The sequence below is a fragment of the Lacerta agilis genome, chromosome 2 (assembly GCF_009819535.1).
Source record: "Lacerta agilis isolate rLacAgi1 chromosome 2, rLacAgi1.pri, whole genome shotgun sequence".
In the NCBI taxonomy this organism is placed as follows: Eukaryota; Metazoa; Chordata; class Lepidosauria; order Squamata; family Lacertidae; genus Lacerta; species Lacerta agilis.
In genome coordinates this window covers 91,884,128-91,902,268 of record NC_046313.1, presented here as the reverse complement: position 1 = coordinate 91,902,268, position 18,141 = coordinate 91,884,128, and the positions used below count along the sequence as shown (strand labels likewise).

The following is an 18,141-nucleotide window of genomic DNA, read 5'->3' as shown; positions in this document are numbered from 1 at the left end:
ATCCATTCTGAAGGAAATCAGCCCTGAGTGCTCACTGGAAGGACTGATCCTGAAGCTGAGGCTCCAATACTTTGGCCACCTCATGAGAAGACTCCCTGGAAAAGACCCTGATGCTGGGAAAGATTGAGGGCACAAGGAGTAGGGGACGACAGAAGACGAGATGGTTGGATAGTGTTCTCAAGGCTACTAACATGAGTCTGACCAAACTGCAGGAGGCAGTGAAAGACAGGCGTGCCTGGCGTGCTCTGGTCCATGGGGTCACGAAGAGTTGGACATGATTGAACGACTGAACAACAACTTCACATGAGAAAAAGTAATTGTTTGAATCATGGGCATTATTCCTAATTAGACACACTGCTTGAAGTTATGGTTTTTCAGATACATTGCCAAAGAGGCATCTAAAACAGCCGTTAGCAGAATCTGGAGGAACAAGATTATTCAGATACCGATATTCTAAAAACATGGCCTATCACGACTTTGTGCTCTAGGGCTGCATCCAACCCTCATTTACTCAGCTCAAATTACTGGCCCTAATTAGCATTATGGGCCATCAATTTCAAAGGGCCTCCTACAAGCAGAAGTTAGTTGAACACAACGCCTAGTCTTTCATGCAAGATCCTTTTCAACAGGGAGATTTATTTGTTTACTTGTAGAAACGTCCTGCTTTTCTGAAGGCTGTAGAACAGGTTCCCAGACTGCCTCCCATCCAGGCACTGACCAGACCCAGAACTGTTCGGCTTCAGCAGTTATTGCCTCATGTGCCTTTGCAGTGATGCTGAGGCTAGTCCAAATAGCTTCTAGCCCAGTAAAGATACAGAACATCGGGATTAAACCCAGTTGAAAGTAATGCAGTGCACCATTACAGCAAACTTTAGCTAGGTTTGGGCCACAGACACTGGGCCACACTGCAAGTTAAACATGCTGTTTTTAAAATGCAGCCAGAACCTACCACACATCTCTAACAAAAATTCAGACCTATCTCCCCACCCACCACCCCAGTTCCAAATCAGCACTGTGGTACAGAGAGAGTCCGTCCCCCACAGGCCCCTCTCCTACTGAGAATGCTCAGGCTTCCTTTTGGTGTGCCTTTGCCCTGGATGTTTTTCTCTCCAAATATTTTTTGTACTTTTGCAAACACTGAGGTTCATCCAAGCCTGGTGATCTGCTCCTCTTGTGTGCAGATGTTGCTCTAGCTAAAGAAGGCTTCAAAGAGGGTGACTTTGCGATTAAGAAGGTTGGCAACCAACATGAACGTTCCAAATGTTGTTAGCCTACAACTCCTACAATTCCTGCCCACCGGCTGTGCTGCTGGGACCTTGTTGGCTATGCCAAGACAGGATGTATTCTAAAAAGATATCGGGATACCAAACGCTTGAGGTGAATCACCAGGCTGGTAGCTACACAAAGTCATGCAACAAGCGAGGTACATTTTCAGGCTGGATATGTTCCGTCTCTGGATCAGGAGTTTGAACCAAACGTTCAGCCAAGATCAAATGCTGCTGGTGTGTCCCTTTTAGTAAACTGTTGGAACTCAAAACACATTTTAATATTTTGTCGCCTGAACAATAGAACCAAATACAACTAAGATTTCATTTCCTGTTACCAAAGCTCATGAACCAGGCCTGGCATCCTAAGCCAATCAGTATTTCAAGGCAGCAAGCTCCTTTAAAATAAATGGGATTTGCTTCGAAGAAGATGGATTTGGGTCTAGTGCATAGAGATACAAAGAACCTAGGCAGAATGGGAAAGTGAGCCAGAGCACATACCTCACCTACTTTTAATCAAAAGTAGTAGTAGTAATTTATTTATACCCTGCCCATCTGGGTGGGTTTCCCCAGCCACTCTGGGCAGCATCCAACAAAATATTTAAAATACATTAAAACATCAATCATTAAAAACTTCCCTAAACAGGGACGTCTTCAGATGTCTTCTAAAAGTCAGGTAGTTGCTTATTTCTTTGACATCTGATGGGAGGGCATTCCACAGGGCAGGCGCCACTACCAAAAAGGCCCTTTGCCTGGTTCCCTGTAACCTCACTTCTTGCAGTGAGGAAACCACTAGAAGGCTCTCGGAGCTGAACCTCAGTGTCCGGGCTGAACGTTGGGGGTGGAGACGCTCCTTCAGGTATACTGGGCTGAAGCCGTTTAGGGCTTTAAAGGGCAACACTGACACTTTGAATTGTGCTCGGAAACGTACTGGGAGCCAATGTAGGTCCTTCAAGACCGGTGTTATGTGGTCTCAGCGGCTGCTCCCAGTCACCAGTCTAGCTGCCACTGCTAGCTGTCTAGATCAAACACAATCCTTACACATGGAAACAAACTAGATACGTTCTTCCTACCGTAGCTGAAAGCATACAGGTTGCAGAAGAACATCTGCAAAATTCATAAAATGCACCAGAGCTACTTAATTAATCTATTTTTACACCATCTCTCTCTCCTAGTTTACTAATTATGTCAAAAGCCATTTTAATATTTCATGTCCTACTAACTCGCTAATCAAATGCTTATCAAATTCAACCGAGCTTGTACATGCTGCCTTTTAAAATTAGATCTAACAAGACATGAGAGGAAGGAAAAGTGTTAACATGTCAATGTCCTGCTGATCAAAGGACACCGAGCCGTAATGCACTAACATATTTTGTTCCCAAGACAAAAGTCTGCACACACACACAAAAAAAAGGCAAGCACATGTTCAGGGACCTGGATTCTTTTGTAGTGTTACCCTAGCAACAGTGAAACTTTGAAAATTCTAAGTTTAAATAGTAATTTAGAGGTCTGGCACAAGAGCTGCTGTGAAAGGCATACTGCCTCCCATATAGCCACTGTTTTTGCTAGTTTGCTACTTGGCCTGAAGATTACGGGGTCATCCACTCTCAATACTGTGCGAGAATGCTTCTCGTAGCTTAGTCAATTCAAACGCCCACCCTAAGGCCAAGCACAGGCAGACAACAGATACCACTTGAGCCTTTTCATCGAACAATACTGAAGTGCAGTTTCTATAACACGACTAATGCAAAATATTTAAATATTTATCCCATCTTGCTTGCACTTCTCACCCCAGACCACCACTACAGTCCTAACCTTCAGTAGCAAGAGAGGCCTTCTTGTACTCTTAAGAATGCTAGGTTCCCATTCAAAAAAGAAGTTCTAGCCCACATAGCTGCAGAATGGTGGCCCCATGTTTCTGGAACACCCTCGCTAGGAAGGTATGTGTGGCCCCTACAATGCTGTCTTTTAAACAAGCTTTGAAGACCTCCTTATTGCAAGCTTTTAAAATCAGTATTTGGGACTGTGGTGAATTGTTTTCTGTCTGTGTTAAAACTAAAAGTTTATTTTCTTGTAATCTTTTTTAGGATCTCAACTTCTTTTAAAAAACAGGTTTCATTTAAGTATTTTTTGTCCATTCTAGGGCACATTGCAATTGTCAGTGGTTTATTCCTCTAATTGTAGATAAATGTGGGCAAGATTACACCCATTACTTATAGATACAACAGGCTTTCAGTGCACGAGTATTGACATTTTAATGCCAATTATTACTCACTTCCACTCATAATACTACATTCGTAGTAATTACCTTTACACACCATTATTAGGACTATTCTTCCAACTTATTTAGTCAAATAACGTGTCATTAAGTTCTATCAAAGCATCTGGAAAATCATTATTGATCATGCTACGCACTCTTCCTTTCTCCAATGAAATAATACGAGTGGACGTGGTTAAGAACTCATTTTTGTCAACTATACACTCAAGCCCAAGTTATTTAAATTCCAACCACAACTCCAACAATCATTCAACTGAGCCAATCACATTTCATCTTAACAATGGTTTCCTGGGTAACTTCACACAATCAAAGGAAAGCATTTGCCAGTATGGGAAGAATTAAATCAGTTCCTTTTTGACTTTTTACAATGCTTTAAAAAAAAACAACCCACAACCCACAGTTGAACATTATGAAGAGTAGAGAGACTGGGAGACTCAAAGGGGTACAGTGATATTTTGGTTCTACCTAGTTCATTCAACAGAAGGCTTTGCTCCCTGTTACAGGTGGCTTTCAACAACACATTGGGTGGCACTCAACTAAGCATTACTCAGAAGAGACCTACTGAAATTAATGGAGCTGACACAGTCATCTTTATTAATTTCAATATGTCTACTCTGAGTAAAACTTAATGGAGTATCACCCACTGTCAGAATTTGCTACAAGCCAAATGGTCCAAGACATTTCCATTCATTGTATATTCAGGATTATCTGTAGACAAAGGATCTCATGAGGCTCAAGACAGGGACAAATCCCACTGCACCGTAGACAACGGTTTCTTGCCTTGTTTTTGTCCTTGTCTTTTAAACAAGCAAGTCATGTACCATGACATGTACTATGGTGATCTGTTTTCACTGTGGCATTTTTATTATAATTGTTGTAAAGTGCTTTGATTTTTTTTTAATGGAATTGCAGTTTAGAAATATTTTCATAAATAAAGAACTTCTGAAAATAAGACAGTAACATCTAACTGAATTAAACCTTACTTTTAAAATTGATTAAAGGTAAAGGTAAAGGACCCCTGACAGTTAAGTCCAGTTGCAACGACTCTGGGGTTGCGGCACTCATCTCGCTTTACTGGCCAAGGGAGCCGGCGTTTGTCCACAGACAGTTTTTCCGGGTCATGTGGCCAGCATGACTAATCCTCTTCTGGTGAAACCAGAGCAGCACACGGAAATGCTGTTTACCTTCCCGCCGGAGCAGTACCTATTTATCTACTTGCGCTTTGACGTGCTTTTGAACTGCTAGGTTGGCAGGAGCTGGGACCGAGCAACAGGAGCTCACCCCCTCGTGGGGATTCGAACCGCCGACCTTCCAATCGGCAAGCCCTAGGCTCAGTGGTTTAGACCACAGCGCCACCTGCGTCCCCATAAAAAAATTGATTAGACTATGACAATTCTGTATAAAATAGATTTGCGCTGCAATCGTACTCATGTCTACTCAAAAATAAGACTTACTCCTAGGCAAATGTTGCAACCTTAAGAATGTTTATAAACAGAAATAAAATGATACATTAAATTCCTAAAAAGATGCCCCATGAATAAACCCAGATTCCTTCTATAGTAAAGTTATCTAAAACTATGCTTTTGTGAACAAATGTATTCACCACACAAAAGTACCCAACTAATTTGCCATAGCCAAACTGTAAAGATAAAACTTAAAGATCTTACCAAGTTGTAATATTGTAACGGTGTCATTTAAGGCCCGAGTCACTAAACTGAAGTGTCGGTAGAGTGGATAACACATAACTCTTCTCCCAAAGGACATCAGAACTTCCGAAATGCTAGTAAAACTCTGCGTGGAACAAACATTTTTAAAGGCCACAATTACAAGCGAAGAAAACATGTTTACTTCAACAGTAGTTGTAAGACAAAAGGAAACAGCAGGTTGTTACTTTCCTATGAAATCACAGGCAGTGTTGTCTTGCCAGTGAAATTCCCATTCGGTTTCATATTGGAAAGCCCCTAAGCCTCACCTACAGGCCCCATACCATCATCCCCACAGTTCAGCAGGCAACAGGGCATATACCCTGATTAACCGAAATAAGCACAGCTATTAAGTTAACATTCTGAAAACGTCAAGGAGGAATATATTTGCCGATGTCCTGTAAAACGCAGCAAATCATCTGCCCCTTCTGTTCTGGCCACGATGGCAGAGCAATTATCGGAAGCTCTTATTGAGCAGAGTCTTACTTTCGCTTTACTTGACTGATGCTCTCAGCACAAGGACCTCTATTGATTTTATGTTAACTAATACGCCTGAAATCTAAAATATCAGGCTTCTTGTCATCTAACTGGGGAATTAATATATCCCCGCAGCCTAAAAGGAAAAGAAATACCTTCCATCCATTAAGTTTTACAATTGGGATTTATTCATAAATGGGCCCACTCCTATGAGAGGCTCTGATTAATTCACATTTGCATGATACTCATAGGGTGAACTTATACAGGTATTCTCTTCCTTGCTCCCATGCTACAGTTACATTGTTCGAAGAGAACACAGCTATCCCTTAATACCCTTTTCAAATTAAAAAGGAACAACACATTAGAGAATATACTTTAAGAGTCCTTTTGAAAGAGCAAATATGTTTGCCATTCTCCACTAAGAGTAAAATAAAGAGTAAAATTAAAATCTGGGCAAACTGCGAAATCTTCTTAACTGTTTTGTAGCTACCTATCTCGAGTTGAAGCTAATCCTTCCAGGACAGGCCATCTCCCCAACTCTTGAATCCAAGAACTTGGAAGACGTAACAGGATTCCGCTTCAATTTATTGGCCCACATCCAGCCCAAGCAGTCTAGCGCCTGAATTGCCTTCCACAATTCAGATGGCATGAATAGATGGAGCTGGGTATCATCTGCATACTGAGGACACCCCACTCCAAATCTCCTGATGACAGCTGCCAGCAGTTTCAGTGAAGATGGTAAATAGCACGGAGGATAAGGTGGAAGCTTGTGAGATGACTACTTTCTTGAAACAGCCTTTGAAGGTAGGAGTAGAACCAATGTAATACAGTGGCCCGAAAGGAGATTCCGACTAAACATCAGGGGAAACTCTCTGACAGTAAGAGCTATTTGGCGGTGGAATGGTCACCTTTGGGACTCTCCTTCCTTGGAGGTTTTTAAGCAGAGGTTGGATGGTCATCTGTCATGGATGCTTTAGCTGAGATTCCTGCATTGCAGGGGGTAGGACCAAACAGCCCTTGGGGTCCCTTCCAACTCTACAATTCTCTGATTCTATCACCCCAACCCCCCATCTTCCAGAGCCACTCCAGAAGGGTACCACTGTCAACAGCATCAAAAGCTGCTGAGAGATCAAGGACAATGAGCAGGCTCACACACCATCTTTCTCTCCCAGCAAATGCCATCAATCAGGGCAACCAAGGCAGTTTCAGTGTCATGACCAGGTCTAAAACCAGAATCGCCCTGTGCAATAGTTGTTATAACTGGGCGTCTAACACTTTTGGTCTAGGGAGGTTCTCCGAAGAAGGGAAATCCCTGTTTTCAATCTGCTTGTATTCCCAAAGATTTAAAAGATAGTGCAACAATACAAATGAAGTTACAAGTAGAGATGGCATTGAGAGAACCAATAATATACTGATAATAAAAAGCCCACCTAAGAAGAAATATCCACTTCAGAAGGGATAGGGTGAAAGGTAGCATTCCAGATATGCCTCTGTTTAACATGTATTGCCCTATCAATAAACTTGTTATAATTCATCTTACCTCCAGCCAGCACAGAGTTGAACTCAGCTTTCGTATGTTCCACGGAGACTCAACCTGAGAAGGAGGGGTTCAGGAAACCAAATTAGAACACAACACTGTGTTTGTAAAAAGAAACCATTTGCACAGGAACCAAGAAACTGAAAACTGCAAGATATATTGGTTCAATTAAAGCACATTTAGATCTCCTCCATATATTTGCAGATACTATCCAATTTCAATTCCTCTCCCCAGGGGCGGAGCAAGGGGGCGGGGGGCGGCCCACCCCGGGTTCCAGAGGAGGGGGGGTGACACTTTGGTCGGCCCCGCCCTACCCCACCCCACCAGGCAGGCCCCGAACGGGGGCATTCCGCCTTTCCCCCTTTTCAGTGGCTTTTTTCGGCGCGAGGGACAGGCCAGCGAGGAGGGGGCATCATGCCAGCGACAAGCGTGATGCCCTTCCTCACTGGTCCACCCCTCGTGCTGAAAAAAGCCGCTGAAAAGGGAAAAAGGGGGAAGCAAAGCAGGCACGTTCAAGCCGCCTGCTTTGCTTCCCTTTTTCCCCCCTGCGGAGCCGCGGCATGGAGGCGAGGGGCGGGCCAGCGAGGTGGGGCGTCATGCCAGCGACAAGCATGACACCCGTCCTCGCTGGCCCACCCCTCGCCTCCATGCCTCATCCGACGTGCCTTGGGCAGCGCAGAGGCTTCCTCCGCCACTGCCTCTCCCCTCCTCCCTCTGTATATTTTGGTGTTAGACATTAGAGAACCATGATTGGGGGGGGGGGGAGAGAGAGATAATAAAGATTTAGAGCACCTAGGTCAGTACTATCTCCCTGAACATGTGTGGCATGTCCATTTCTGGACCTTTATTTTTCCTTACCCTCTATGGACTGTGAACATTTTCCATCAGCCAGTTCTCTGGCTTGAGTATCTGTTCCAAGTCTCACCTGTCGACATACATCCAGATTTTCTAGGTCCTGGTGCTTCTTCAATCCTCCTCCCACCCAAACCTGCACCTCTAGCTCTCCGTCTCCAAAAATCGTATTCCCAGGTAGCCCACAACAGGTCTCCCCAAACGGGCAGTGGAAATGCCCATGTTGTTCTTAAGCACAGAACCGCTAACTAGGATATGCTACAGAAGACTTGCTGCCTTGCCTCAAGAACAGTAATTCTCAACAAATAATCTTTGCTTCCAACAAAATAATGCTCCTGAGTCTAGAAAGCATCGAAGAAAACTTGTTCCCCACAAAAGGAAAAAAACCTCAACATGTGGACAATGAAGATTCCTCAGATAGCTGTAAAATCATTTCCTCTTCCTTTCCTCTACTGCTAAATACAGCTCAGCAGAGTTGCTGTAGCAGCATCCAAGAGAGAGAGAGAGAGAATACCTCACACTTTGGACTGTTAATTTCAAACAGCTGCCTGGCAAACCACCCTAGTGATATAGCATTTCGGTGCTGCGCTTTCAACGTCAGGAACAAAGTCCGCTTTAAAAGCCCTGCCTCCCAGATGACAGAGAAATTCCCTGTAGCTATTCTAGCGGATCCACTTCACTGAAGTTTCGTACAGGGGAGTAGAGGGGAGGAACTCACATTCTTTTCTCCTTCAGTGGCACAGATTTCATAGCAATAAGCCAGAAGTATATCAACTAAGCTCAGATATACTTGATGACAGGATCTTTTATCAAGCAGGAAAGTTCTGTTGGTGAATTTTCTTAGCTGCTCTTTCTCATCTTCCGTAAAGGAAACTAAAAAAAAAAAAAAAAACCACACACACAAAGGTTATTTTAACACACCATATCCATAGCCACACTAAAAACCACATACTTTGAATTAACAAGGGTAGTATTGATGAGAACTTCTTCCCAAGCCCCAGAACTACTCCTGTGTTAAGTTCAGTATTAACCATTTGGCTTCTGCAGCACCTGCTTGCCTGCATCCATTCAGAATTAACAGAAGTTTCCTTCTGACTTTGCTCTCAACTTGCACCACATGCAGTCAAAAAAGCTGCAACTATTCCATTCTCTTGTATACAGGGACATATGTCAATCTGATTTCTGTTCAGTATATCTAATAATAATAATAATAATAATAATAATAATAATAATAATAAATTTATTACACCCCGCCCACCTGACTGGGTTGCACCAGTCACTCTGGGTGGCTTCCAACGAAAATACAAAGCAAAACATTAAATAAAAATAAAACATTAAAAGCTTCCCGAAACAGGGCTGCCTTCAGGTGTCTACTAAATTTATACAGTTGTTTAACTCTTTTACATCTGCCGAAAAAGGCCCTCTGTCTGGTTCCCTGCAATTTCACTTCTCGCAGTGAGGGAACCACCAGAAGGCCCTCAGAGCTAGAGCTCAGTGTCTGGGCTGAATGATACACGTGGAGACGTTTCTTAAGGTATTCAAAGTGTGTAATTTTTATTTTTATTTTAATAAACCCACTCTTCAGACAAAAGGGCTCTATGAACAGAGGGTCTTCTCGGTAGTGGCGCCCTCCCTCCCATCAGATGTCAAGGAAATGAAAAACTATCTGACTTTTAAAAGACATCTGAAGGCAACCCTGTATCGGGAAATTTCTTATGTCTAATGTTTTGCCATTTTTAATGTGCTATAAGCCGCCCAGAGAGGCTGGGCAAACCCAGACAGATGGGCAGGGTAGAAATAAAATAAAATAAAATAAATCATCATCATCATCATTATTTTAAAAAGACAGTTCCTGCACTCAGGCTGACAATCTTAGAGGAAAAGGGCATGGGGAGGGAGGAAGTTAAAAACAAACTCGGGTATCTGTTTTTCAAGGTACAGAGTGGTGTCCAACTAACTTAGTCCATCACCGCAAGGATTTCCACTTGTGTAACACAACTCCTGTAAACCTCCCCCATCATGCAGGCCCCCCCCAAAAAAACAACAACACCAGTTACATAATTTCCCCAGCCTTTTGGAGCAGCTCTGGGGAGGGAACCTGGGCACACCTGGGGAGACAGAGAAGAGGGGCAAAATCCCATTGTGCAAGGGAAAATCCCTGTGCTGAGGGAACAAGTTAGCGGGATACTGCCCACAAAACTCTTATAAAGAATCGACTCAAATTGAGATAGCTGAGGGAAAGGAGGAACCAGGGCCGTCTTAAGTATATCCGGCGCCGTGGTGCAAAGATCCCTCTGCCACCACCGCCCCCCCCCATTTCCCAGAGTTGCCGACCTTTTTACAGCACTGCCGGCAGCTTTGTGGGGCTGGAGGAGGCGGGCGGCGGCTGGAGGGTGGCTCCTCCGGTGGGGATGAGGCAGAGGTTCCGGGCGCACCGCTGCTTCAGTGTGGCATGGAGGAGGCGGGTGAGGGCAGCGAGCTGATGCCAGGAGGCGCAGTGTCCAGCCTCCCTGGCGCCCTCCAGAACTTGGCGCCCCGGTGCCCTGCGCCACTTGCCTCTATGGGCAAGACGCCCCTGGGAGGAACCAAAGGTCAGCAGAACTGATGGAGTGTCCCTCCTTCCCATCTCTCCCTCTGCTATTGCCAGCCAAAATGGCTGCTCCTAGGTGACAGCTGGAAAGATGGAGGGCACAAGGAGAAGGGGATGACAGAGGATGAGATGGTTGGACAGTGTTCTCAAAGCTACTAACATGAGTTTGGTCACGAAGAGTCGGACACGACTGAACGACTGAACAACAACAACAAGGTGACAGCTGAGAGAGAACGTACCAGAGGCAGTTTTGTCTAAAAGCAGAGGATGTGGTAGCAAAGCCTCATGGCAGCAAGGAAGATGTAACACTTAGGTCAGGCAAGGAATGTGGCTCAATGACGGCATAGCAGGCCAAAGCTCCCCAGGTTCAATCCCTGGCACTTTTTAGCAGGCCTAGAAAAAGAACTCCCTTTCTGAAACCCTGGAAAACTGCTGCCAGTCAATGGGAAAAATACTAAGCTAGATGGACCATCTGTCTGTCCCATGTCATTTGCCTTAGATCAAATGAAGTAGAAGCACATTATACAAAACACATCTGAGTCTGCTAGTGATCAACAAGTCAGGCTAGCAGTCGATTCCCTAATGCAAGAAGACCTTTGATAGATGACTAATGCAAATGTTTTAGATTTTAAAGACATCCCTTCAAGACGTGTCTCACCCTCGCTTCAAAACTTACTGTAGTTGTCAATTATTTTGAAATCTAGACTGGATAAAGATTGCTCCCTTTAAACTGTCAATGCAAATACTTTCAGGTATATCCCTTTGAATGTAAATGGCGTCAATAGTTCAGTGAAGGGGGAGGGGGGTAAAAACACAGACCAAACTCTGATTCTTTTCTTTTAACAGACGTATGAAACAGCATAGCAATTATCTGAAGAAGCTGAAAATTGGAAATGCACATGCAAGTTGTACGAAAAGTAAAAATCAAAAGCTGCAGCAATAACTGAACTGCAGAAATGATTTTAAGTTGATAGAGATAAGAAAAGATGTTAATACAGTGGTGCCCCGCTAGACGAATGCCTCGCTAGACGAAAAACTCGCTAGACAAAGGCATTCGTCTAGCGGAAGGCTGCCCCGCTAGACGAAAAAGTCTATGGGGCTGCCTCGCAAGACGAAAAAATTTCGTCTTTTTTTTTTCGTTTTGTGGAGCGCGGCTGTCATTGCCGCTCCGCAAGATGAAAAACCCGCTAGATGAAAATTTTCGCAGGACGAATTATTTTCGTCTAGCAGGGCACCACTGTAGAAGGTATATTCTGATTAAATGACATCTAAGGGAAGAACATATTTAATATTCTGATTAAAGGATATCTAAGGACGCGGGTGGCGCTGTGGGTTAAACCACAGAGCCTAGGACTTGCTGATCAGAAGGTCGGCGGTTCAAATTCCCGCGAAGGGGTGAGCTCCCGTTGCTCAGTCCCTGCTCCTGCCAACCTAGCAGTTCGAAAGCACATCAAAGTGCAAGTCGATTAATAGGTACCGCTCCGGCGGGAAGGCAAATGGCGTTTCCGTGCGCTGCTCTGGTTCACCAGAAGTGGCTTAGTCATGCTGGCCACGTGACCCGGAAGCTGTACGCCGGCTCCCTAGGCCAGTATCACGAGATGAGCACCACAACCCCAGAGTCGGACACGACTGGACCTCAGGTGTCCCTTTACCTTTTAAGGGAAGAAAAATGTACTTTTGTATGTGTGAATGTCAGCACGCCTGCAATTTTTGTTGCTAGGCCACCCCAGTTTAGCACTTTGTGCATTCAAGTGAATGTCTCAATGAAGATCTAGTTACATCTAAATTCTTTGAAGCACTAATAATAATACTAATAATAATTTTATTATTTATATCCCACCCATCTGGCTGGGTTGCCCCAGCCACTCTAGTAATACTGAGATATGTCCAAACACAGGGCTGTCTTAGAGGGATCGGCCGCCGTGGCGCGGCGATCCCTCGGTGCCCCCAGCGTGCCACTTATCCGCCCGCCTCCCTCCCGCGCTGGCCGCCCCTTGGGAGGGGGGGTGAGCGGGGGATGAGGGGCGTGGCGCTGGAGCGGTGCGGGGCTTTGTGCGCCCTTCCAGCGCTTCAGCTGGGGCTCCTGGAGGCGAGGCCAGCTGGCTTTCAGCCCACCCACCCGTGGGGGCGGGGGCGGGTTGGGGAGGGGGCGCCCGGTATGCCAGTGGGCTCGTGGGGGTATAATTGCTCATCTTCCAACATTGTGTATGCAATCAAATGCCAACAGTGCCCTTCAGCTCTTTATATTGGACAAACAGGCCAAACCCTACGCCAAAGGATAAATGGACATAAATCTGATATCAGGAATCACAAGACAGAGAAACCAGTAGGAGAACACTTCAATCTCCCAGGACATTCTATACAAGATCTCAAAGTAACCTGCCTTAATACAAAGGAATTTCAGAAATAGACTGGAAAGAGAAGTTGCTGAATTGCAACTCATTACCAAATTTAAAACCATGGAGAGACCTGGTCTGAACAAAGACATTGGATTTTTATCTCATTATACATGACAAAGCTATCTTTAGCCATCTCACCCCTTGCTTTTTCTTTAAGACTAATTGCAGTCGTTAACCGTTGTCAACAGGTTTTCCACACCCATCAGCCTATCACCCATTCCCACCACCCTTCTGAGTAATACCCCTCCTCACTCTCTCACTATGGTGGTACCTCGGGTTAAGTACTTAATTTGTTCCGGAGGTCCGTTCTTAACCTGAAGCGTACTTAACCTGAAGCACCACTTTAGCTAATGGGACCTCCTGCTGCCGCTACGCTGCCAGAGCACGATTTCTGTTCTTAAACGGAGTTCTTAACCTGAAGTGTACTTAACCCGAGGTACCACTGTTTATATAAGGGTCTGGTGACTTCTGTTTCAGTGTATCTGAAGAAGTGTGCATGCACACGAAAGCTCATACCAAGAACAAACTTAGTTGGTCTCTAAGGTGCTACTGGAAGGATTTTTTAATTTTTTAATTTTGTTTTGACTAATAAATAAGAGTGAGACTTGTGAACATTTCATTTAGGCAGCAGCAGGGCAACCCCACACATATCTACTCTAAAGTAATTCCCACCAAGTTCCAAGGAAGCTTACTCCCAGGAAAGCAGGCATAGGATTGCAGCCATAGATGCAAAGGGAAAGACCAGGCCTTTAAAAAAAAAAAAAAGCATCATTTTTCTTCTCCTATAAAAGGAAATTGGAGACTGATCGCTAGTAAGCATGATAGATTACTACGAGACAAAATAAATTACCTCAGAGCATGTAAATGATATATTAAATGCATGTGTCTGCCTACGCTTATGAAGACTGCTTGTCGCCTGAAAGAAAAGAGCTTTAGAATTCTGCATTGTGAAACCAAATAAAAATGAACTGCTGTTAGGCAAGCCAAACGTGACTTTTAAAAGAAGTTAAATCCTTTCACCTGACGTTTGGGGAGCAAGGCTTCAGTTTGGGGAGCGAGGCTACCCATCTCCTTCCCCCAACTCCATGAGGAAAGCCAAGTAATTAGTTAAGCTTATGTAAAGAATTTGTTTGACTTGCTTTGCATAATGGAAGGAAAGGAAATTTTGGCCTGTCAGCGAAAGGAATGAAGCGCCCTCTACTGGAGGGATACTTAGTCACCAAGCCAATAATGATGGCGGCCTGCACATTATTATTTCGGTTTGGCTTTGAGGGGGGGGGTGTCTTTTAAGCAGCCTGGTGTAGGAAGGCTGGAGCAGAAAGAAGCGAAGGAAGAAGAGACAAGGAAGCAAACAGATGCATCGCACGAAAGCTAAAGCAGAACAGCTAAGAGCTGTGATACGCACACACCCTGTCCCAAAACGTGGAAATAAAGTATAGCAAATCAAGCAAACCCAAAAATGCAAAAATAATAATCAAAAAAATCAAAGATAAGCTATTTTATTTTTGTTTCGAATATGACTTATAAGAAAGTCTGTAAGTGTTGTAATCTAATGCAAGTGGCCTCATGCTTTTGGCTGCAGGTTCCAAGGGGGGGGGGGAAATTTTGTTAATCTGATATAATCAGCCCTTGCACTTCTTTCTGGAAATATTAAAGCCTCTGCAGTTACAGTGGTTGTTATCAATAAAGAGAATTTACAAAAGCAATCTTTTTTTTTTTAAATTCCATTTGCTTTATTTAAGCGCCACAGATATCCATTCAAAATGTCACCTATACAATTGCATTACATGACATGGGTGCAATACCTCTTTTGAAGAGTAAATCTCACCGCATATCATTACCGTAATAATTTCTTCTATTATAAAATGAGCCAGGCTCAGATTCATTTTATTATGAAGCATTGCAATACAGCAGGGAAGACAGGTGTCATGCATTTTTTAAAGCCCCCTTATTCTTAATAGCCCTTCTTCAGATTTTACCTGCATCAAGGTTACACACTGTAAGAATTATGAGGGACCTCACAAGCCCCGTTTCAACTTATTTAACTGCCAGAAGTTATCTCCCACAAATGCTCATCCATTTCCACTAAGTTGCTAAGGATAAATAAATCCATAGATTCTGATTGCTGCTACAAGCCCATCACTCAACCCCTCGCTAAAGACAAGGTCCAGTCGTAGGTACACTGCACACAACCCAGATCATGTTGTGTATCATGAAATGTAGAAACCACATAGCACATACCTAGGCAAACAGCTCCTTAAGATCTCACACAAGAGGACCAAGGTGCCCACTTTCATTCAAGAGCTGAATTATGAAACCCAAGCACAGATTTAATGCTCCTGTGTATGTTTCTTACATGAATTTAATAATAATAATAATAATAATAATAATAATAATAATAATAATAATTTATTTATACCCCATCCATCCGGCTGAGTTTCCCCAGCCACTCTGGGCGGCTCCCAATCGAGTATTTAAAACAATACAGCATTAAATATTTAAAACTTCCCTAAATGCCTCCAACGATGCAATGCAAACTTCTTTGTGTGCCTTCTCCATGAGAGGTCCGGAGGGTGGCAACACAAGAACAGGCCTTTTCTGCAATGGCTCCCCATTTGTGGAACGCTCTCACCAGGGAGGTTCAGCTAACACCTTCATTATACACCTTTAGGCACCAGGCAAAAATGTTCCTCTTTAGCCAAGCCTTTGGCTGATTGACACCCTTTGCCCTTTTTAAATGTGTTGAGGAAGTGTTATTGGGTTGTTTTTTGTTTTTATTATGAATTTTAGGTATTTATATTGTGATTTTATCTTGTGAACCATCCTGAGATCTGCAGGTATAGGGCAGTATACAAATTTTAACAACAACAACAACAATTTTCTAATGTGTGCTTCTTATTCAGATTTTGCAACCCAAAATGCCTTTACAAACAAAAGCTATTGATGGTTTGCTTTTTAAATTTCTTTAAATAGTACAAGTTTAATTTTCCTCGCCACAAAATACCTGGCAAGAACAGAAAGCACTTCCACTGTCAATGGTTCAACTATAAAAGGGCAGATAAAGCAGTCCTTAATACTGTCGTTTGGTACAGTTAACCAAAGGAGGATAGCAAAAAGACACATTCATCAGTATCATCCAATTTGAAAATGGCTTTTAGTCAAAGCACGGCAACAACAAAATGAACCCAGTCGCTATTTGACTCCACTGCTAAGACAAATGTCAAATGAAAATTTGAATTTGCAAATAGATTTCATTAACTTTATAGTTATAGTCATTAAATGTGCAGTAGTCTTAACAGGCTGCTTGGGCACACTAGGAAGATACAGTGAAAATGGGTTCTTGCCCCTCTTAATAGTGTAGTGCACTGACCCTTCTCCACTTAAGATATTCTCACTTGGTTGGTAGGCAGACTCTGGGACTGGTCCAGTGTTGTGCAGAAACGCCAGTCACACCACACTGTATATGAGACCAGCTCCAAGAAACCAAAAAGCAGGAAAACGTTGCCTGTGTTTTAGGATCCTTTCTAAGGGTTCTCAGGAGAGTGAAAGGAAGGGTTCTGGGAGACCAGGAAGAGCAAAGCAGCAATGGCTCTTTTCTCTGTTCTTATTGTACCGTAAAACCTCGAGCAAACTTTTGACAGTCCTTTCAAAAAGAAGGGAAGTTTCCATAGTCCCTTCTTTTTTTGCAAAGGAGAGCAAATACCTGGTTGAAAAATACCCACTAAGAGGCCTCCTGCTGTCTATCAACATCCACAGAAGATTTGGAAAGTGGGGTCCTACCAAGTACTGCCTGTCTGCTCTCGTCCCAAGGATGGCTTTCTTGGGAATCCATCTTCTTTCTAGAGGCTTTAACCCACCAAGGCTCATATTTCAACAGATGGTGAATAGTCTCATCTTCAAAGAAGTCAGCACTGGAAAGATAAAAGGATTCCTGCATCACGGTCCAAGATTAGGTGTTCACGTATGTTGCCAAATAATCTTAATACGTAATCATCATTTCCTTGAGCTTCTCAGTAGCATGCAAAGGTTTACACACCTAGAGGTGCAGGACTCCCAGACCCACCTGAAATTTGTGTATCTTGCTACAGGGGTGATGCAAGTGAGTTTTATCTTGCTCACCGGAATGGAGGATGGAGAGAAGGGAAGGTACAGAATTTTGTGCAGGTTTAAATGTACCCCACCATACAAAGTTAAAGAGTCATACCTATTGTTCCACCCACTCCTTGTCCGTGCAACTAAATAGCGTAACACAGTGAGATATGGGAGAAGGACTGTAGCCCATTGGAAGAGCACATGCTTTGTCTGGAAAAGGACCCGGGTTCAATCGCCAGGTATCGCCAGGTAGCAGTGGTGACTGCAGTCCATTGAGACGAGTAGGACACAATGCAAGCAGCCCCAACAGGAGGCAGATGCAGTCCACTAATCCTAGTTTCATCCCCATCATCCTCCCTGCCAAGTTCTACAAGAGCAACACTGGGACTCTCCATCTATTGAGAGAGACAATGGAGTGTGCCTCACGGGGTGAAGTCAAACCGCTGGAGAATCACAGCCCTTGCTGCGGCTTGCAGAAATAGGTAAATCGTAACTGCTGCCTCCTGAGTAGTTTCTGCTGCATTAGCAGCACCAAAGTGAACTCTCTGGGCGCAGCCTAGGCGGTCTGTATGGAGGTCCTGGGTCAAGACTTCCCTCTTGGCCTCGCTGGTGTGGTCCAAAAGAAATCAGAGCAATACGTTTGGCACCAGCTTGGCTGCAAGAGTTGCTGGAAGGAGGCATACCAGGCACGATCCAACCGTCTTAGCGACTCCACTAAGGAAGGGTTTACTTCTCAGTCTTTTCTCCTCCCAAAGATGTCACGCAAGGCAGCGGGTACACTGCGACAAAGGGGGAGGAAACAAGCAGGCAGTGTCACCCTGAGCTGCTTGTAAGTAAGAAGGCAGGCAGGTGGGAGCTGGCTGGGGAGGGGGACTAAGGTTGGTGGGGCAGTACCCCATTTGTCTTAATGAAGCAATCTCTACTGCCAGTATTGTTGGCAATACTGGA

General features: G+C 44.0%; 1 protein-coding gene across 3 annotated transcripts in view; it reads right to left on the bottom strand.

The window, feature by feature from the left end:
• The window catches only part of SHQ1 (SHQ1, H/ACA ribonucleoprotein assembly factor), a 68,441-nt gene that overhangs the window by 35,763 nt on the left and 14,537 nt on the right, over positions 1-18,141 (bottom strand). For all 3 annotated transcript variants that reach the window (XM_033141213.1, XM_033141216.1, XM_033141215.1), the window contains exons 7-10: positions 16,882-17,012; positions 8,831-8,985; positions 7,264-7,317; positions 5,211-5,334 (exon numbers count right to left, since the gene is read on the bottom strand). In XM_033141213.1, coding sequence (XP_032997104.1) covers positions 5,211-5,334; positions 7,264-7,317; positions 8,831-8,985; positions 16,882-17,012 — 464 coding nt within the window. The remainder of the gene's footprint in view (positions 1-5,210; positions 5,335-7,263; positions 7,318-8,830; positions 8,986-16,881; positions 17,013-18,141) is intronic.